At 27.7% G+C, this 23,209-nt stretch overlaps 1 protein-coding gene across 1 annotated transcript; it reads left to right on the forward strand.

Annotated features, from left to right (window-relative positions):
* The first annotated feature begins 11,541 nt into the window (after positions 1-11,541).
* On the forward strand, positions 11,542-21,948 carry LOC129988277 (protein gustavus-like). The gene is made up of 3 exons (XM_056096465.1): positions 11,542-11,670; positions 14,462-15,465; positions 20,954-21,948. Exons 1-3 carry the CDS (start codon positions 11,660-11,662, stop codon positions 21,082-21,084), a joined length of 1,146 nt encoding a protein of 381 aa, XP_055952440.1. The 5' UTR covers positions 11,542-11,659; the 3' UTR covers positions 21,085-21,948.
* Positions 21,949-23,209: the final 1,261 nt, after the last annotated feature.

Genomic DNA, 23,209 nt, shown 5'->3' on the forward strand with positions numbered 1-23,209 from the left:
CTACATTAAAGAGATATTTGTATGCTCCATAAAAAATCTGAAGCTATAAAAACACATAAATAGTAGTTGTAATATTCAAATTTAGTTTAATGTATGTAATCTTTTATTACATTATTCTTTGTGCTAACAAGATAACAAAGTATATAAAAAAAATATGTTCATATGAGCTGCATTCTAGTAACATTTCATATGTACAGCTCTATTATGAATAGTTTGCTATGTTATTCCACTGATATTAATTGATTAAAGAAATATGTGAATAAAGCCTCTTTGACAATTAAATGCTTTATGAACTAAATGAAAAATTTCCCCTTTCACACACTTCGTTATGAAGATATTTTCTTTCTTCAAAGTATTCTGTTGAACTAATTGAAAATAATTTATTTAAAAAAAACGAATATCGAAAGGTTGATTTTTTTTCTTTCTATCTTTGTAATTGGAAACTTAACATCAAAAAATCGAATTTATTTCCTTTTGTAAATGGCAACTACTATTTCTGTTTATCACGTGACTTCCGAAAAATTGACGCCATCTTGTATGTGTATGTTTTCCTGCATGTCATAAAAAATATTTTTGTTTATCGTTTGCTTTCGATTAACTCATGCCTGTCCCTTTAGTATCGTTGACAGCACTGCTACATCCTGTTACTTGTTGCTTAAGTTAATAACAAGTGTACTATTCAGGAAGAATGTTGGCTTACAAATATGTCAATCAAATTTAAAGGTAAGTTGGTGATGTAGACGGGTCGTCTGCAGTAAAAGTCGACATTGATTTTTATTTTTTGTTTGCTTGGGTGATTTGTAGGGTGTACAAAAATCCTAAGATATTTCAGCAAATTGTGAAATAAGATCAGTTTTTCTCACAATTGAAGGTTAGGAATATTCTTTTGACCTATGGAAAACTTTTTTTTTTTTTTTTAACTAGGATAAACAAGTTGATATACAAAAGCCAAAGCAATAATTGTTTTCCCTCTTCCTGGTTGTTGCAGTCTTTTGCGCTTTGTATGAGAGGTTTCGATAACTCAACAAAAATAATTACTCAAATTTTAATATTTATTTTTATATTATTAAGATATCATTTAATTATTTGTTTTTAGTTTTGAAATCGTTTGTCAGACAAAGGGAAATAAAAATATTAGTTTATTTATAGTTAAAATTCCTTGTCATCATTTTTTCAATGCTATAATCATTAAGTAACGTTTCCGTAAATGTGTATTGAGCATATTTGATTACAAAATATGTTTATGCAATGCTTTTGTTAGGAAATAATCATCATTATTGAATATCCATATTTGCATAGTTCTTCTTACATCCCCATTATGATGAGACCGTAAGTACAATGTGCATTGTTTACAATTATGTACATGTCTAAAAATGAATAACATTGATTGAATTCTATTAGTCTAAAGATTTTTTACAAAATGACCTTGATTTTATTATGCAGTCATTCTCTATCTCCTGACTGAAATTTGATTATTTTGGAGTATATTAATATTTCTTTGAAAATTATTAAGTGACATCCATTTTATAAATGCATATTTTTTTGATATCATTGTTGTATTACCATTATATATATTTAGAAATATCCTGTTATTTTTCTGTAACTATTAAATAGTTATATTCACTTATAGTTAATTATTGTAAGTGATTCTGGTATTGTTTTATTTATTATTAGATTTTCATTGTTTTTATTTATTTATTATTAATCATTTTAATGACTGACATTGCTAAAAAATCTTATTTTAAGACATTTAAATTACAATGTGGCAAAGATGCTCATTTTGAAGTAAACTAGTTAAAAGATGACATTAATGTAGTCATGTAAATTTCTTGAAACATATTTAAAAAAATTTCTCATGTATGCTTTTATTACATTAAAAATATAGAATTATTAATTTTCATGGAACTTTTTTTTTACATTTTAAATATTAATCTATATGTAAGAAAATATTTTTAAAAATATATGTATTTTCATATTTAGAATGATATTAAGATATACGATAAAGTTAAATTGACTTTTTTGATAGATAGAATTTTTACAATAATAAATCAGTCTGGCAACTTCGGAAGTTTTTCTAAATTTTAAGTGTTTATATATCAAAATACATTAAAAACAATGTATGAAGAGCAGAATAAATTATAAATTTTATTCTTAATTTATTATGAATAAACTAAACTAATTTTTAGGTAGGAGAATAAAGGATTTTCAGGATTTGGAAAAAATATTTCAAGTATGTAATGTTTTGAAATTGTCAATTTGAATTGTCTTATATTCTGACTAGATATATGAAGTTGTTAAAGTAAAAATTCAGTTCGGGTCTTTTGAATAAAGTTGTGTTTATATTTTGTGAACATATTTTGTAAAATAATGAGATAAAATGCTTTGTTTATATAAATCAAAGCTGTTCATTTGCATTAATAAAAATGGTACATTGCATTTATGTAAATGAAAGTTGTTTTTTATTTTTTTTATCTGAGGAAACAAATAGCATTAAAAGAAAATTTTTAGTTTTAAATAGGTATTACATGCCACATTTTAAGAATCAACAGATATTATAAAGGAAGATGAATGACAGTAATCAATTTTTTTTAATGCATTGTAAAAATCTTTTTGATTAATGAATTCATTTTGATAGTTTAATGAAAATCATTTGATATGCATAAACAAAGGGGAATTTATATTTAAATTAATTAATTTTTATTTTGTATAAGTAAATTAAAAAATGACATTTGTTTTACATTAATAAATTAAATGTTACATTGATGTTCTTTCGTATCCTTATGATTTTACAAGATTTTCGAGTTTTTATTGACAGCTTTATTCTTGAAACCTGGCCGTCTCTGTGGCCTTTTCATTTTCTGCATTATTTTCTTATGAATGTGATAAAATGTAGAAATAGATGTGAGTATAGAATGTAAAAAAAAAAAAAAGTTTAAATGTAAACTTTAAAAAAATTGAATGTTCTAAAGTAATTAAGTATCATAACTAAGAAATTTTTTCTTTAGTTAAATAAAAAACTTTAATTCCAAATGACGCATGGAAATTTTGAGTATTGCTTTATAATATGCATTAGATTTCCTTGCATAAAGTTGCATAAAATGTTAATGTGTTATGCATAAGGCAGCTGATGATTAAATAGACTATTCATATGAAATCAGTTATTTCATTTTTTAATAATTAAAAAGTTCTTAGTGTTTACATTTCTTAAAATGACTTATTTTAAAGTTGTGTTTTGTCCTATATGTAATTCTTAATTTGTAACCGTACTATTATAAGTGTTTTACTGTTGAAATTTGTAGTTTCTTTCTTAATTATTATTGAGCTATTAATAAGTTGAATGAATTTTATCAAAGTTAATATTTGTACATGGTTTTTTTTGAAAAAGTTTTAAAAGATTCTACTTAAACAATTTTTAATGTGTGATAGCTTACAATAATTATAAAATCTATCTACAAAGCCCTAGAAAAATTATATTATAAAAAATTTTGTCTGGTCAAACAATTAAAAAAAAATGAAAAGGATTCTCTGCCACTAATATTAAATAATTTAAAAAAAAGGTATGCTTCTATACCAGTTCTGTGCTTTATTAGTATGTTTCTAACTATTAAGATAATATGGGCATTTAAAATGTAAATTACTGTTATGTTTTCATAAAAAATTTGCTTTTTTTTTGTATATTTGTTAACAAGTGACTTATCGAGTGATCAATTGCCAGTATGACTTGTAAATATTCGGGATTTCAGACTATTCAGTCTAATTACAAAATTTAATCTCTTTATAAATAATTTTCTTTCACATTATACTGTATTTTATGTTAAAATTTATTTGTATTAAAAAATATACGTTTGTATTGTACAATGTGCATGGTTTTAGATTTTGTACTAGCAAGATGGGAAATAGATATTAAGTTTATCTTAAAAGATGCACACAATTTCGGAACTTCTATTTTGTATTATAAATTTTTAAAATACCTAATAAGTCTGTAACAAAAAAAAAAAAATTCTGCAATATGGCCTTACGAAATCAGATTTAAATAGACTTTTTTTCGGAGTTTTTAATTTTTTTTCGGAGTTTTTAATGGCATAGATGAGATGAGCATTTATATAACTTTAGATTGTACTATGTTATATTACTGCATATAAATTTTAGACTATCCAATTTGTACATCTACCACTGTAGGCTGAATAATTGGTTGTCTTTTATATTTAGTTTCTTACTTGTGTTTGAAGTATTGTATCATGATGTTTTCCTGAAAACTTTTCATTCGGAAATTATGCTAGGTCTGCCAGATCCCTTTTTATCCAAACAAGGATATGTTCAAGTAATTTGTTTCTATGAAATGAAAGTGGTTCCTCAGTTACTTTGATATATATATTTTTAATCTTCATAGTGACCAGTTATTTTGATATCTTAATTGTGAATGTTTAGCAATATGTATATCATGTTTTTTCAAGTTTTTTTTTCTTTCTTTAATATAATTAAAACTTTATACTTTAGATATTTTATAGAAAAAGGAACGAATAAATAATAGTTAGCTGCATTGAAGCCAATTATATAGAATGGTAAAAGCACATTGAGCTGCTTGGAGGGTTAAAATGGGAAATTTCAGAAACATTTTCATGAGAACATACTCTATCATCTTCAACACATCCTAGAAGGTTTAATTTTGTGAAAGTAATCCTGATAAATTGATTATGTTTTAAAATTTTATCTGTAATTTCTGTGTTTCATATTAGTTTAGCTATTTCTTTATTTTTATGACTCAGCAAGATACATATCCTGAATAATAATTGATTTCTGAGAATCGCATATTGTAGCTATTTTGGATTAAAGAAATTCTTGGAATAAACAAGAATTGAGGAAATTACTATGTAGATGAGATAGACTCTTCATACTTAGCCTATAAGATAAACAGTTTCAAATTCTGTTTGCAGAAAACTTTTAGAACCATTTAAAAGTTGTTTTGTATAAATTGAGTATTAAAATTTTTGGATTCTTTTACCTTTAGGTAAATTATTTTTGATTTAGGCGGTAAAAATAAATACTAATATGTTACTGTAATAAATACTATATCTTGGTTACTGTTTTCTCCTGTTACACCACTGATTACATTTGTATATTTTACCAATTTATGAGCAAATAGTAACAACAACAACACAAAATAAAATACCAGTTTTTCTAAATTAAAAAGATTAATGCTTTTTTTTTCAGTGTAATTTGCTATTGTCAGTGGCTTTCTATACCACTATTCCAACTATATTCCAACCTAGGCTTACTATATAGGGCCACTGGGCTCAGTAGGGCAGCAGCAAATCATTAACAAGAAAAATTTATATATCCTGTACATTTACATATTCTATGAATTTATTTATTTGGCCTAGTAGCCAAATAAATAAATTTGTAAAACATGCAATTTCTATGAACTACATAATATTACTTGCCATTTGTACATCTTACATCTTTGCCAAATGTAATTGTTTAGGTTCTTTGTTTCCTAACTATAAGTGGTTAAATAAGCTTAATTGTTAGTTGATTGAATATTTAATTAGATAGTATTATGTGGAAATGTGGTTGCTGCACATTCGTAAATCTTAAGAAACATGCATTTTTACAAAGTTTAAAAGGGGTGGGGGGCCTTAAAATAAATCATTGCGATATTTAGTTGAAACTAAATCTACTAGTTTATAGAAAAAAATGAAACAGAAAGTGTGTCATGCCTAGGATTACAAAATGCATAAATCTGTCATTTGTTATTTTTCAAATGAAACATAACACTAAAGGGTTTGTAAAAGTAAATGAAGTGCAATTTATTGTGCCGGGGTTATTAAATTGGGTGGTAAAACAAATTTTACTAGTGGTTGTTTTGCTTTAAAGTTTTATTTTAAATGCTCATGTTTCTTTTTCCTGCTTCTATAAATTATTTGTCGAGTTTTAGTGAATCATAATGTTTTAAAGTTTACTTAAAGGTTTTTTTTTTGTTTTTTTTTTTAAATATAGATAGGCATATTTGTTATTTTTATACTACTGATTTGTTGTTTTTAGTTTGTGAACGTTAGTATTTGTTACTTCTTGAACAAATATTTGTAATTCATCATTAAGCTGTAGACAGCTATACTGATCTTAAAAATCTGTTAATCTTTATGAATACCTCTAATGTTTTGCCAATAGATTTCCCCATTTATATATGGGCTAGTAGAATTAGTGAGTCATTGTAACTTTTCTTCCATCTTGTAGTTAATTTGTAGAATCTTGAATCGCCCCTCCGTATATTTTAAATCCTAATTGCCAATAAAATTTTAATAAATAGTTTTTTTCCCACAAATCTTTTCTTTCTTTTCCTAATATGCCCAACAGATGCAGTTGTTACCATCACTCTCTCCTTTGGATGGTTAAAAGGGAAATAAATTTTCACAAACCTGGAAGGACCTTTCTATTATCATCTTCAAATCTTTGTTTTAAAATTATTTGAATTTCAAGCAGATGATTAAATTTTTTGTTCTGTAGAACATGATTTTTGAATTTTCTTTCTTGTATACGAAGTGTAGAGAAACTATTATAATTGTTAAAAAATGCGAAACTCAAGATTTTGATGAATCTCTACATTTCAGTTCAAAAATATATATTTATGGCATTATGTCTGTCTATCTGTCCATTTCACTGTCTGTGACAAAGATAACTCAAAACCACTTTCAGGTAGACTGAGGAAATTTAGTATATGGTCTTTACATAAGGTGACCATTTTTTTTTAACCTGAAACCAGGACAACATGAATTTTGACCAGCCACGCCTAAATTTTATAAATTTTTATCAAAAATTCACCCAATGGTCAACCTGTATATCTAAGTAAATAAAAAACTTTTAGATATCAAAAAAATGTTGCGTTTATTTAAACACAAGAAATGTGAAAACTAAAATATGATTTTACAATATAAAAATAAAACATAATAAACATAACATAACATGATAAGCCATACCTAATATAATAACATAATAAAACATAAGGAGTTATTTAATTTAGTTTGTTTTTTTATATTTTTCTGAGGAATGAATTGCTTTAAACAAATTTTTGTTTTCCTGTATATTTTCATAGAATTCCATACAGTTTGCATTTAAATTATTTTTGACAATCAACAAGGATTTCAAGGTTTCCACTTTCAATTGGGTTTTCTCGCTAGTCCAGATGTTGTTTAATAAAGAAAAAACCCGTTCGGTCGGTGCATTAGTTCCTGGCATACAGAGGCAATACTCTAGCAATTTGCCAATATTATTGGACATATCATTTTCTTTAAAGGCTTTAAAAATTTCAATCCACCTATCTAATACCGAAACACAATTTTGTTTCCAATGCCCAAGTTTCTCATCTGTGGTGTAGCGCTGAATGAAACAGATTTCATCAAAGAGCTCATCTTCAATTAAATTTATTTCCGGATAATGTTGAATTAAATAATCACTGCATACTTGAACCATTTGATGCGTAGGTTTGATGTTTAATGTAATCCAATTAAACTTCTCGATTCTCTCAAAATGGCCTTCCCATTCTTCCAGATACTAAGCTGTCTTCTTCTAGACTTTTTAAATTTTGTCGAACTTGCAGTGGCAGAAACACACTTGCTATCCTGTCAGCAATTTAGGTTTTAAGGCCCTTTTTTTGTTTTAATGTTTTCTAATCTAAAACCAGTACTTTTCATGTACTGGTTTTGTTTAATGACTAACCAGGACTTATGCCCTGAAAACCAGTACTGTACTGGTAAAATCAGTACGAATGGTCACCTTATCTTTACACCAAATTTGGAGATTTTCATCGAAGTTTGAGTGAAATTTGTTCTGAAGAAAACTTTTTGTCCGACTGTTCGAATACAAATTAACATTAGAATTACAAAATGAAGAGTACTAGTTGATTAAGTGTTGATAGACAGATTTAACATCTAAATTGTAGGTAACAACAGAATTTGAAATGAAATCCGTCAAGGGCTTGACTTTCTGACAATATGTACTTTCTCAAGCTTTTAGAATAACGCGATAATAACTCAAATATGTTAAATTTGGTATGTAATTTTGTGATTACAACCTAAGCCTTAGTCTATATCCAATTTTGGTTTCGGTCGATTGAAAAAAACGCGCCTTAAAGACTTTCGATTTTCGGGTACTGTTAACCGCAAACCATGGTTTAACCGCCAAAAAAATTCGCAGAGGATCGCTCGATAGATTCAATAAAAATGCTGAGTTCGCACCAGAGATCAATATTTCATAACTATTATTTCTCAATGCCATACGATGTACTCGCGCCTTTACCCAAGGCCCAAAATTTTATGAGGAATTAGGGTGATACGATCTTTATTAGAAAGAGTATGTGAGAAAGTTTTTAAAAGGCCTTCCCGCTTTTTCTTTTTTTCATGCAGAATTTCCCAATTTCAGTGGAATAATAATAAAAGTGGTACAAATTTTTTAAATATCTGGGGGGAGAGGCATTTTTGACTCTAAATTCATATAGCACAAAACCATTCAATTCCAAATGTTATTATTTGCTTTCTCCTGAAAGATTTCTATTGCATTAGGATATCAAATTCTTTCATACCTGAAAAAATAAATGTAATAATCAAAGAATTAGAATTGGAATCATTATTGTTTCTCTCAGTTATACATTCAGCCATTGCTTCCACTGCTGTAATTGCATTTGTCAGTCAAATAGCAATGATTTGTATTCTGGATTCAGTATTCAATTAAATATAATTTTGTGCAAGTTGCTCAATATTTGAAAGTGGAATGTCTAAGAAAAGGTAAAAACTTTAATTATTAAAATATTTTTTTATCTCCCAAAATGATGTAATTTTTTTTTACAATATATATATAATAATAATAATATATAAAAAGTTTCTACATCTTTTTTAGAACTTTTATTTACTTTTTCTTTTCTAGATATAGTTAGTTTTCCAAAAATTTATCTCATTGGCAAATTCTATTTAAATATGATTTATTAGACATGCATCTGAAAGCTGAATTATTTATAAAAACTATTAATAATTATTGAATAATTTACAAAACTTTGGGAAAATGAAAGCTTATTGTTCTTTTGTTATTATAGCATACTTTCCTTATTTCTTGCTTACTAGCAACTGTAAATTAGTATGAAATATTTTTAACGCTTGATTTTTAGATCAAACGATATGAATTCCATTAAAATACAGTTAAGTTTTAAATGAAGTTGGGATATATTCCCTATTTAGAATCCTTTGTTTTTGAATAATCGATAATCATAGGGATAAAAACAAAAATCCACTTTCCATATTTTTATTCTTTAATTTGTTTAAAATACTTTTTTAACACGTATTGCAGTAAAACTTTATTATGTTAAAATTGTATCTTTATATTAAGACGAGTTTTATTGTAATGATCTTTTCTACAGTTGAAATTTGATCAACGTAATGGAGTAGGGGAATCGCTAATGCAAGCGATTAAGATTTCTACATTCATTCAAGGATGACAAGTTTGCGTTTTCCATTCGGCAAATGAGGTCAGAACCTGTCATTCCATTTTCATTTTACGTCCTACTAATCGCAGTTTTTCAAACGATAGAAATGTTACGTCTTCTTTACGTTAAAGTATAGGAACGCATAAATTTTGGCCTAGATATCGATTTCGAATTTTTGTTTCATTAGAATAATTTTTTTGGATTTTAAATATCTAATATATTTTTTTAGCTCTTTTACGAGAGAATTCGTTGGAATTTTGTGAGTCGGTAATAAACATTTGTACTTGATATTAAAAAAAATTAATAGGAGTAAAAATAATAAAAAGGAGCAATTGTTAACTTATTTTAGATTCCCCCATTTCCTGTTATAAACATTTATTTGCTAAAATGTAATTCTTTAGAATGGTTTTTTCGGAAATAAAAAAAAAAGTATGCAAGTATGATATTGTGTTTAATTTGTAAGAAATTTAGCAAAATTGTTATTATTTGTAACTCTTTTATATATTTTTTTTCCATATTGTAAAAACGTTCTAAATGCTAACAAAAGGATTCTTTTGTCGTCTGCATACTGCAGAACAACTGGCGCATTTTGAACTTAGCATCAGCTTGCAGTCAAAACGGAGTATGTATTTTGGAACAATATCTCTTCCTTTTAATCGATTTAATCTAAAATTTGATAGATCTATAATTATGGTGTGGAAGTAAACTATTTAACCCTTTCACTATGGACCCGCTCCAAGTGGCTGTGCAAATTCTGTATTGGCTGGCCCGGTTCTGTCTCATACGAAGGGGTACAGGATATGTAATATGAGTTATCACCTAGGATATCCTCGCTTTACATCCTGCACTCCTCGTTTGAAACAGAAATTGGCCTGCCAGTATAGAGTTTGCACGGCCGATTGGGTCTGATTAGTAGTTGAAAGAGTTAAATTTTATTTACCGTTATTCGTTGACTTTTTGAACTATCGCTTTAATAAGAAGCAAGAATAGACTATGTCGACATATTTTGGCCGAAACTTGACAGATCAGTATTCGTGATGATAAAATAGTATATCAAATTTCATCTGTCTGGCTTATTGTGATTTTTAGTTATCTTATTCGCATGCATACGAATGAACGGTCAGACTGACTTTCCGTTGACAGATTGCATTCAAAATTTTGTACAGATTTTGGTGAAAGACTGCATTTTCATTTGCAGTTTAAAAATAATCTCTTTTTTGGCTGAGGTAAAAAATTAAAAAAAAACAACAACATATATTTGATTTAATATTTTTGAATATCAAAGTATCTTCTCCCATATATTGTGTATACAAGAAGTTAAAAAAAAAAAAAAAAGTCTTTATTCTACTTTAGTGGGGAATTGCAACTGAGAGAAAGTAAACGTTACTAATAGTTTTTCGTATATTGCATTTGAAATTAACATATGATTTTTTAAACAAAGATTTGTAATATATATAGCTATATGTAAAAAAAAAAAAAAAACCAAGGAACTAATAAAATTTTTTACTGATATTTTTGTGTTTTTAAAAACGTTTGTGGCGGAAAAATTGTTGCAAAATAAAAAATAATTCCATAAGCTGCACATCCTTATAAAAGTTCAATTATTTACAAAATTGCTGCAAATGAAAATTATTTTTCAGAAAATAAAGCATAATATTTCATATATTTTAATATGTTATCGTTACTATGCATATACATTATGCATTTCAGTTTAAGGTGCATATAACCTCTAAAGGTCTTATGTATTATTGTCGAGAGAAAAAAAAATGCCGGAAGCTAAATTTTTAATTTTTTTTCCCCCCTTTTCCTCTGCGAGCCTCCAAAAATTTAAATGCAGGAGGGTGTAAGTTTCCTGTCCCACTCGCGTGTTCTTTCATTCCTTTCCCCCTTCCATTTCATACTGACATAGCGTATATAGGAAGGGGGGAGGAATACGTTCCCTTATTCGCTTGCTTCTCTTTTTTTATGTTTTTATTTGCTGTACGTGGGGTCGCCAGATGGTTTTTCTCGCGGCAGCTGTTCGTTCTTTCATATGGGCCTCTCGATTCGGGTAATGTGTCTAAACCTACGGAGCCGCCTGCTGCAGTTCAGTAACTTTGTTGTCTATCCAAAAAGTCGTTTGACAAAATAGTTCTACGTATCGGAAAAATTGTGACGGTATTATTCCGTTGAATAAAGCCTACTTATATCATGGACCGCAGGTAATTCTGTTTCATTGTTTTAAAATGCTTTAGTTTATTGGCAGACATTCAAGATATTGTGTACTATATATTAGTCTTCAATTTGTTGTTTTATTACCGCTTTTCCCACCCCCTCTTTGTTCTGTTATGCTGTTAGTTACAGAACAAAGGAAGAATTGGATTAGAATTGCTAAATTATTTTTAATCGTCATTTTTTAATTTTTTTTTTTATTATTATTATTAAGATTGCCTCATTTTCTGTATGTAGATAATTTTTTACTCCTTTGTTCAGGAAAAGAACGATTTTAAAACTTACTTATATGACATATCAGATAATCCCAATGAACATTTAAAATAAATTTTTGGTTTTTTATGATTAAATATTATCAATTTTTTTATAAATTAGAGTTTTTTTAATTATTATAAACTTGAAAATATTACATTAAAAATGGATTTATTATTATCATTGTAAGATATTTATTGTTCCTGTTGATAATTTTTAACTTTGTGGATAAAATTTAATTATACTGATGAATGAACTCATTTAACACGGATTTAAGAAATTTCAGAATCCTTACTTCTTAAACATTTTTAATTGTTGCTTTATTTATTTTTAGATAGTTATTAAAAAAAATAGGTAATCATTTTTATTTCTTAACAAAGATGTTTGTTTGAAAGGAATTTAGTTTCAGCATAAGTTAATTCATTTTTCATTGTTGTATTATTAACTCCCTTAAATATCAGCTGTAAATATTGTAACCATTTTTATGCATTAGCAAGGAATCTTCAATAATTCAAAAAATATTCATTTGGACAGAACATTATTAATATATACAATATAATTATATCGATATTTTTTAAAAATTATAAATAGACAAGAAGGGAGGTAAGTGGTCAGATTCACTGTGAAGAGTTAAGGGGGAAAAAAATTGTGTTGTTTTTTCCTTCAAATATTGAGTGAATTCAATTAAGAAAATAATTGTATCTTGTAAAGAGCATTTATTGAATTTAAATTTTTCAACGAACCAAGTTAGCATTTATCTCTTATTTAATATTGTTTTAATATCCAATTTTGATGTTATGGCACATTTTTTATATTGAAAATGAAGTCAAAAAAGCTTTTTCAAAGACCTAAATTGGAGGTGGGGGATAAAATTCCTCTTTAAAATAGTAACTCATATCCAGTCATGATTGATTTTACAAAATTTTACAAAACATAATTTATAGAAATATAGGAAATTAAAAAATTAAATTGCCTTCATTTTTAAAATTAAATTCATATCCTTGCTTCTTCATATTTTATTGAATTATGACAAAAATAAAAACTTTACTTTAGGAAAATTAATTTGCATTTTAATTAACTTTTAATTTGAAGAGATTTTTAAGGCATATTCTAAGGTCTCCTATATAAATTTAAATATCTTTTTAAATTTTAATTTTTTGGCCATAATATTCAGGGGTTTTCTAATCAATGTTTGTTTTGAAACCAATCAAATTCATACACATGGCTAACTTGCATTATGAATGCTGCTTTTATGATGTAGTGAATTTAATGAATATGGTGACATAAAAATGGCCAAAATCTGGTCAAGTACACTTGGCCCACCACAGACCTTGACTCTTTTATCTTAATGCCATCTGCCCCTCTCCCTACCACTACCTTATCATCTTGCAATTGGTTCATCTCTAAGTTATGGAAGACCTTCTCAAGGTCTGTAAGTTCTTAATGTTGCTATGGTCCATGACTGGTTTTATCAGACTTTGTTGGCATTCTTTGTTATATCCAGAATTTGGCAACAAACTTTTGTATTTTCTTGAGCCAGTGGAATTCCTTTGTTGATTTTTTAAAATTGCATAATGTTGCCATCTTTGTATCAAGATGTTGTTACAGGAAGAAGAGTTATGAATATCTTTTATTTATTTGTAATAAATATTTTTGGCATTTTATTTATACTCTGGATAGTACAGATTTTTCTTACTTGGGAAAATAGGTAAATGTGGAGCTTTTTTTTAAAAAAAAAAAAAAAAAATTAAGTGGGTTAAAAATTTGTAATTTATTTTGGTCATTTTAAATATCAAGCATGCTGATAAATTATATTGGAATAACTTTTTAGAATTAGATTTTTTTATTTGATTTTATTAGTGCTTTTGAGTATTTGTATGAATGAGTGAATATATAATGCTTTGTTACTTATTAAAATTTATTTTTATGTTTTGTTACTTATCAAATATGCATTATTCGATTTTCCTTTAAGTATTATTTATATATAAATTGCATTGTTTACTAATTTTCCACAAAATTATGTGTAATTTATAAATTTTTGATGTTGAGGAAATTATTTTATTTACTTGAAAGTATATCATATTGATGTTTTTTAGAACTTGGAAATAAGATTTCTCTTTACATACGATTCAATATTAATACCAATTGTTGTTGAAAAGGGATATATTTAGAGTTGCTTTTTTATAAAATAATTAGTTTTAAAGATAGAGAGTATGTGTTGAAAGTATATATTAGGATTTTAATCTTTGTTATTTGATTTAATATTTAATTTTTTTAACATTAACATTTAACATTAAACATTAAGCAAAATCAAAGAACTGCAGATTGCTCGGAATATGAATTGAAAGTTATATTCTTGATAACAATTAATTTAGTTAATTTAAAATATAAATAGGCTTGTCTTTTTACAAAGTTAATAAATTATTTGTTGAGGAGCTGTTATTATTTCAAATTGAGGAATTTTCAGCAGTTGTGTTAATTTTCCCCCCCATTTTTCATGTTTATTAATTTTTTATTTTTTTATTTTAGGCATAAGCAGTCTAGGTGGGACTCACACAGGAGTTCAAGCACGGCTCCACTTGGCCTACCTGTATCAAATTATTCTGGTTATGGGCTTTTTATTCCTGAAGACTGGTTCCTGAGACTGAATCGAAGGCACCAAGTTCTGGGCCGCCCCATAAAAGCCTCATCCTCGAAACCTAAACAGAGATTCTGGATTTACAGACCATTGCAGATTTCAGTAGTTCCACCTATTGGTACTGCTGTTCACTCATTATATGCAAATTATCCCCAAGTAGTTCTCCCTCCATACTGGCCAATGAACATGGGGCAGAAAGCTTCTGGTGGTATCAAGACTGTATCGATATCAAGAGTCTCTTCTGCTACAATACACAGGCCGATGGCAAAAGAACTTGCCATTAATCCTGATTTTCAAAGACCTGGCAGACTTGATGTTTTGCTTGACATGCCACCTGCAAGTCGTGAACAACAACTGAAGCATGCATGGAATCCAGATGACCGTTCACTGAATATTTTTGTCAAAGAAGATGACAAATTGACTTTCCATCGGCATCCAGTGGCTCAGAGTACAGACTGCATAAGAGGCAAAGTGGGCTATACGAGGGGTCTTCATGCTTGGGAAATACATTGGAACATGAGACAGCGAGGAACTCATGCAGTGGTTGGTGTCTCAACTCGTGATGCTCCCTTACACTCTGTAGGTTACCAATCTCTTGTTGGAAGTAATGCTGAATCCTGGGGGTGGGATTTGGGTAGAAATAAACTATATCATGATGTGAAAAATAATCCTGGTGTTACATACCCTAGCCTTTTGAATTCTGATGAACCTTTTGTGGTTCCAGACACTTTGCTGGTAGTTTTAGACATGGATGAAGGAACGTTATCCTTTGTTGTTGATGGACAATATCTAGGTGTTGCATTCCGTGGCTTAAAGGGCAAGAAACTATATCCTGTAGTAAGTGCCGTTTGGGGACATTGTGAAATTACAATTAAATATTTTGGTGGATTAGATCGTAAGTATTTTTTAATCATTAATTTAAAGAATTTTAAAATATTTTATTCTTAGTAGCTAGACTTTACATTTATTTCTTTAAGTTTTTTTTTTTTTCTGTATTATTTAACCTGATGACTCCCCCCCACACAAACACACCATCTATACACATACAAACATTAAACAGATTTTAGGCAGTATATTTATTTGCTTTGTAACCCTTTTAAAAAATAAAAGTTATATATACTTTTTTTTTAAAGTCTTTCTCAAAACTGAAATTTGAAATATGTTCTGGCAACAATTTTGTTTCGTATAGATACATATTTTTGAGATCCTTGATATACTTATATACTGTTTATACATTTATTCGTATATTTATTGGGATCCATGATATACTAATATATATTCTTGCAGTAACAATTTTGACTGAAAATAACTAGCAGAATTCAACTAATTTTACAAACTTATTTACTGTTTGCTTAAAATGACACTTCCTTTCTTTTTCAGGTTAAATTAAATGGTTAATGCTTGTCTTTTTTTTTTCTTCTTTTTTTTAGCAATCTTGCTTTTAAAATATTGTTAATTAGTATTTTTTTTTCTTTCCTTTATTTAGAGAGTATACTGCTCTTTCTTGGATCACTTATATGCCCCCCTCCAATGTTTGATTAGTTGATGCAAATTAAAAAAAAAAAGCTTTTGATTTATCACTTTATGTTTATTCTTTAAGCTAACGTGACAAGAAAATCTTTGGAAGATTTACATTTCCCCTCCCCCCCTTCACTCTTTGAAATCAACTATGAGTGAAATGAATGGTTTCGTTTCAAATTCAAACTTATGAGGAAAATCTATTCTCTGTTCAATCAACTTTATATTTCATCAACTAAATATTTTCCTCTGAAAGGATACACAATCTAGACGTAATCTGTTCTATATTTGGGGGAATATTTTCAAAAACTGCCAGCAATCAGAATAGATGTTTATAATAAAATTCTTAATTTTATCTTTTATGTTTAATCTATTTATGAGTATTCACTGTTGCATCATTTTCACCTGTGTCTTCCTTGAAACCCTTCCACATACTCCTGTGAATGAACATACTGCAAGTTGAAAACGTTGATCTATGTGTTAAAATAAAAAATACAGTTTGTTTTAAAGGAAACCAGTGATGCATATGCACGCATTGGGTGCTGTCAAAAAGATTATTCCTTCTGTGGCAAATGTAATAAAATTGATGAAATGAATATTTTGTACAATCCTTGCTTCAAAACTAAGAAACTGTTTAAATAATAGCTTTATCATGACCTTCCATATTTTGCCTAAATAACATTAGTTATTCTATAGAAATTGAAAGTATGTAATAATTTTCATATTTCATACTTTGCATAAAAACATTGTGCTTAATGCGTAGGTATTCTATAAAATGTCATTATTTCATACATTGCAAGTAACATAATTAACTACTATGACTTGTCAGATATCTGATATTATTATTGCTCTAGAAGCAAGTCTTCTGAAAAATAAGAAAAATTAGTCATTTTTTGTAATATATGTTATGTATCAGCTTAGTATTTATTCGCATATAAATTTTCCTATGCATGCAAATTGCAAATTCGCCTGGAGGAATTATTTCAATGATAGTGACAGAATAGTGGCTTCTGTGTATTCTGAACTCATTTTGACAATCTTATATCATATTTCTGCATAATTAATTTTGCTCTCTGAATTTTGACAAATATTTGAAGAATTTAACAAAGTACCAAATATTGTTTTTATAATAAGCTTTGAGTAAGCTTTATTTTGTAAAGGGAAATTTTTATGTATGTCTTGTGCATTTTATGATTTCTCTTTAAATGTGTTTTGGAATTTATTGCATTTTACACTCTCTGAAATAAAAATATTTTATGTAATGTTTCAAAGTTTGTAAGAAAAAAATTCTAAATTATTATGATTATAATCTTCCTGGAAAAATTCTATAATGACTTCTATAAAAATTTTAAAAATATTTGTTCTATTTGAAAGTGCGGTCTCTTTAAAATTTTTGATTCTCTTATTGCAAGTCTTTTTGGAATAGTCATATTAAATTTGGATTGTCCCAGTATTACTCCTTTTGTATATTTGCAAAATTCATAATGTGGCATATGTATTTATAATTTTGCAACAATTTGGATAGTGTTTTTGAGGATCAGTTTATATGCAACAAACTTTGCTTTGATAACTACCATAATTATCAGTATTCTTTCATTCATCAACACATTCCATTTATGACATAAAATAATTTAATTATATTTAGTATGTCTGTATTGTTTATAAACTTAGATAGCATGCTGTTTAAATTGACATTTGTTATTTAAAGTTAAAGCTATGCAATGAAATGAATTTTAATTGAAGTTATGCGACTAAATCCTTATTTTTAAAGGACAAATTCCATCCTTGTTCTGTTATTACTGGCAATCAAGGTAATATATTACTTCAAGAAACAACTGACTTTGTAAATAAGAAGAGAGGCCAATTTATTGATAATGTATTAGAATATGATGCTTTTAAAAATTTCAATATAAAATTTAAATTAACATCATACGAAAGAAATTTCCCAAATTTAAGATGTCATTCAGTGAAAATAGCATTTAAAAATTATTGTATTGCAATAATTCTTTCAAAAGTTATTAATAAAGATATATGCAAAACGCATGTTTTTTTTAAATTTAATTTCTGATTAACTGAGATTTTTAATTTTTATGCTTAATAAAACTGATAGTATATTTCCTCTTATTTAGAAGTTAATGTTCCTAATTTTTTGAAGATCAGACAATCACTATAGATTTGCATTAAAAAAAAACCCATGCATATATGCACAGAAAAAGAGAGTGACATTCTGCTTTATACATATATAATTGCTCACAAGATACAGAATTGTATTTTAATTTTGTACATTAGCATACATCACCAGGTGAACAGGCTATAATGATTTTGTTGATACATTTAAATTAAAAGGCAAAAACTGTGAACCATAATTTATTTTTTTACCTCAACTTCAGATTGTTAAATGCCAGTGAAAAATTTATTTAATGAAAGTGTACAGCTGCTGAGTAAAGAGAATTTGGGCCAGAAAAGTTTTCAAATGTATAATAAATATTTATTGATATATGCAATACAACTTAGTGCATTAAGTTCCAAATTCATTGACTTAAATAGTCCTTTTTTCTTTCCATCTCGAATGGGGTTTTTCATTTCTACTTGAGTAGGGATTTTATATTTTTGCCTGGGTTCAGGTCTGACCGGCGAATGGAGCAGGAGCACAGTACAAAGGCTTTGTCTTGTTATAAAGAGGAATGAACTATAATTTATAAAATGAATTATAGTTACCTGTCAGTTTTGGAAATTTTGTTTTATTTAAACATGTCATTTTACAATTTTGGATTGTATTTTGTCTATTTTTCAAATTTAGCTGAATAATACTATTGCCTTTTTATATTTATACTTGTTCATCTAAACTTTTTTCTATTTTTAAAATTTTTATTTGTTTTTAAGAAAAATTCCAATTTATCATCCATTTATTCATTTTAAAATCAGGCAATAGTAAATTTTCCATAATCTAAAGTCAGAATGAATTCAGACAACTTTTTTTTTAATCTCCCTGTGTTTCCCCTGCCTTGTCCACCCGTATAACGAAAATCCCTATCAAAATCTCATAATACATTTGCACTGTAAAGAAGTATTTTCCTTATCAAAATCATAGGTTATATAAGACCAGGGATAAAATGTCCAAGAGCTTTTTCCTCATTCCTTTTCTGTGTCGCTATGTGTGCTCATTGCTTGTACATATGCTTGCTTCTTCAAAATGAAATAAAACGACGTCACAAAAATTAAAGGTATCTTCACTGTCTTCAAACTGCATCATGCTTCACAACAAATAATATTACATATATATATATTAAAGAGATGTGATGATAGTGATTCATGAAACACTAAAACCTGTCATTTGAAATATATTTACATTTTGTACTCGCCTTTAAAATTATTGTATCAAAATTAAACTGCCGAAATTTCTAAAAGCTTTATTTTTATTACTAAAATATCATCAATAATATAAATTATTAACAATTACTTCTGGTAATTATTAAAAGCAATTCTAATCAAGCAAAGCATTTTTATGCAAGATCGGGCCACTTTAGTTATAATATACAGTTATTTAGCTTAAAAGATTTTCATATTTTAGTGGGCTTTAGTATCTTGTAATTTCTTTTTCTCCTTGGTGTGTTCAAGATAAGTTATTACATTTACATTGAGTTTTCATTTGGCCATTTGACAAATAATTTATATGTTGAGGTTACAAGATTCCTTTTGATTATAAAAATCTTGCTTCTTCTTATCTAACTAGATTTAAATTTAAATAAAAATTTCAAAGGGTACTTAATTAGATAAAGAATGCAGGAGCAGTATAAATTATAACTTTGAGGAACATGTAACCATATTAAAATAATGTTTTATAAGGAGTTTAAAAAAATGCATAGTAATGTACAAAAAAAATGTTAATTAAAAAAAAAAAGATTAAGTTACAATAAATAGGCATGTGCGGCTATATCATGAAAGCTTTTGGGATGTTATTAATGAACTTAAAAAGGGGGCAGATTTTCTGATATATGAAAAATGACGAAATTGCACACGCTATATCACATTTTCGAAAACTGAATACTTTTGTGATCTTTCAGTTTAATTTTAATTATATAGTCTGAAGATTAGATGTGTATGCGTATGACTAATCATATATTTTATGGCTCGTATGGTTTTTAAGATTTCTAAGCCTCTTGTTGACTTTACTTCTTTCCCAGGAAAGAAACCCATTCAAGTTGTAACAGTTTTTATATAAATCATGTCTCTTGTTGTAGTATGAAGTATTCAGTGGTTCCCGAAATAATTTATTATAAAAATGCAATTATTTTAATGCATTAAAATAAGATTTTGTTCGTCATTTTTATTATATTTTTCTTCTTTGTGTGAATTTGACCTTGGACATAATTTTATATATGAAGATTAGAAAGAATAATAAATATTTAGTTAAGCATAATTTGCCAAAATGAATGAAAATTAAATTTTTAATGTTTATTTTCCATTTAATTCAGTGCTTTGCATCCTAATTGAATATGTTAACTCTACAAGCTATTATATACCTTATATAATAAATAAGAAGGACTATATAACTATCCTTAAGTATCATGATAAAAATATGTTAATTGTTAAGAAAGACTGAAAACTTTTAAATCTTTTGTTGTATCCAGCTTTGAAAAAGAAGGGGGGGGGAAAGATTTATGACTATTTTAATATTCCTCCTCTTAGATTGGCAATGTGGATATATACATACACTACATTAATTTTTTACTGAAAGCCATAGAATGTTTAAGTATAATGGAAGTGAATGTGATTTAAAGATTATACATATATAAATATTGCCTTTTACAGTTGTGATTTTTATGAATTCTTCATTTATTTTAATGCAAAATTTTCTTTTCTAGCTGGACCTTTGCCTTTAAAAGATATATGTCGACGAGTCATTAGGCAACAAATTAATAAAAGACGCCTTGGACGAGTACATGAACTTAGCTTACCTAAAGCTCTGAAAAGTTATCTCTTGTATCAAGATTGAATTATTAAAAACAACCAACAACTTTAGTATTAACTCCATTTTGGGACCACCTCCAGTGCAAATTACGACTTCACATCAAGATGTGATATTGGTCCAGATCATTTCTTGTGCCATAAAATGATTCTTATAACGTAGTAATTTGTATTATGTAACGATGAATTTCCTTGGTTTGTACCTTTGTTAAGATTTGGCTAGTTATGTAAAGGGAGTATGTTCTTGTACTGTTCAGTTAATGTGTTATAAAAGTACTTAATTTATGTCATTATTAAGATATAAATTTGTAGATATTACCAGTCACTTCTGAATTACAATTCAAAAGATGGCTTTTCAATTGCATTTGACATGCTTTGGAATTTCTAGCAATATGGCAGCTATCTACCTCTGTATGCTAGAATGAAAAGGTATTAGTATGTTATGTAAATTAAGTTTTAAATGTATGCTTTTGAATTGCTGTTTTATTTGTAAAATTTATATTTTTTTATGATGCTCCTCCAAATTCATCTTTTATTTTCTTTCCTTAATTCCCTGTGAATTTTTTTTTAAAAATATTGTTTGTCGTGATCTTGTATTTATAGTAGAATAAGTTTGTAAATACATCAATCTGTGATCTTTTCTCAACTATCATTGATTGTTCTTTACATTAGGAAATATTTGTGTATATTTTGTTATTGTTCCAAAATCGCAACAGACATGATAAAGAAAATTTTTATTTATTCAATTTCAATTCTTTTGAGTTGCACTTAATGGGGGAAAATTTGTGTTTCAAGATTGACTCAAATTATCATGGCATTTATGATTGATGCAATGGGAAATGTAAAATTTTTAAAACCATTTCTTCCAAAATAAAAGGCTCTCAAAAGATAATGTGTCTCTGATTTTATTTGAAAAATCTACTAGTTCTTTTTAATTACTGTAATAACACTCTTACTTTTCTTTATAATATATATATATATATATATATATATATATATATATATATATATATATATATATATATATATATTAACTAGCAGTACCCGCATAGTGTTGCCCGTGGCATAACATCTAAGAGGAAAAATTAGCTTTAGAACATAAGTCTAGCCTTTACCCGATATGATATGGAAATGTCATGCAGGATCAAAAAGATATTTAGAAATCATTAAAAAATAACTACAAAATTATTTTTTATAGCACATATTCAGAAATATTTAAGGCTAAGCTGATAAACAGTCATTTGGTGCTTTGTGAGGTTGGCAATTTTTTGTGGTGCTTTGCTTGGGGTTACATGGCTGCATTTTTTTTTTTTTTAATGTTACTGTATTTTGATCTATCCTGTTCATTTCCCTTGGTTTTTTCCTGCTGCACATACTTCTTCTGCTTTCTTTCATTATTCTTTTTTTTTAAAAAAAATTTCTTTAAATTTTTTTGCATGTATTTCATTTTACTGCAGTTATTGACTTTATTTTTCTATATTTCCTTTAATTTGCTGCAACGTTCCTCGAAACCTTTGGATTGGAAATGCTATTGCTGCCGTTCGCACCACATTCAGCCATTTCACTAAAATTTGGCGATAAACTTTTGGGGCGAAAATTACTGTATATCAATGCTGTACAATATTTAGAATGTTAAAATGGTTTAAATTTTCCTTTTTAAACAACACATGCCTTTTGATTCATCTTTCCATTTTAAAGCAGGTCTAAGCTTTGATATACGGTCATTCTGCGCCTTGCGAGGTTGGAAATTTTTCGGTGTCACTTTTGCTACCGTTCTCGCCACCTTTGGCCATTTCGCTAAAATTTGGCGATAAATTATTTTTTGGCAAAAATGACTGTATATCAAAGTTGTTGAATATGGTAGCTGAATATAAAGCTGAGAATATGGACAGACTATAGACATTGTTCCTATTGAAACCGAGGCATCTTTTCTGTAATCTACACATGGATCGAAATTCGGAGCGGAGTACTCCTTTTCGGACCAAATATCAGGAACGTTTGTTCTTCACTTCTCCTGTGTCTCAAATTTAAATGCCTTTCTATGTCAGCAGACAGGCTAGATTCATTCTGTCTCTGTAATTCAATTGCAGTGCGATTTAAAGAGAGACGGTTACTAAGCTCAGCAGAACTCTCCTTTGAAGAAAGTGTGGACA

This window comes from Argiope bruennichi, chromosome 10, assembly GCF_947563725.1.
Source record: "Argiope bruennichi chromosome 10, qqArgBrue1.1, whole genome shotgun sequence".
NCBI lineage: Eukaryota > Metazoa > Arthropoda > Arachnida > Araneae > Araneidae > Argiope > Argiope bruennichi.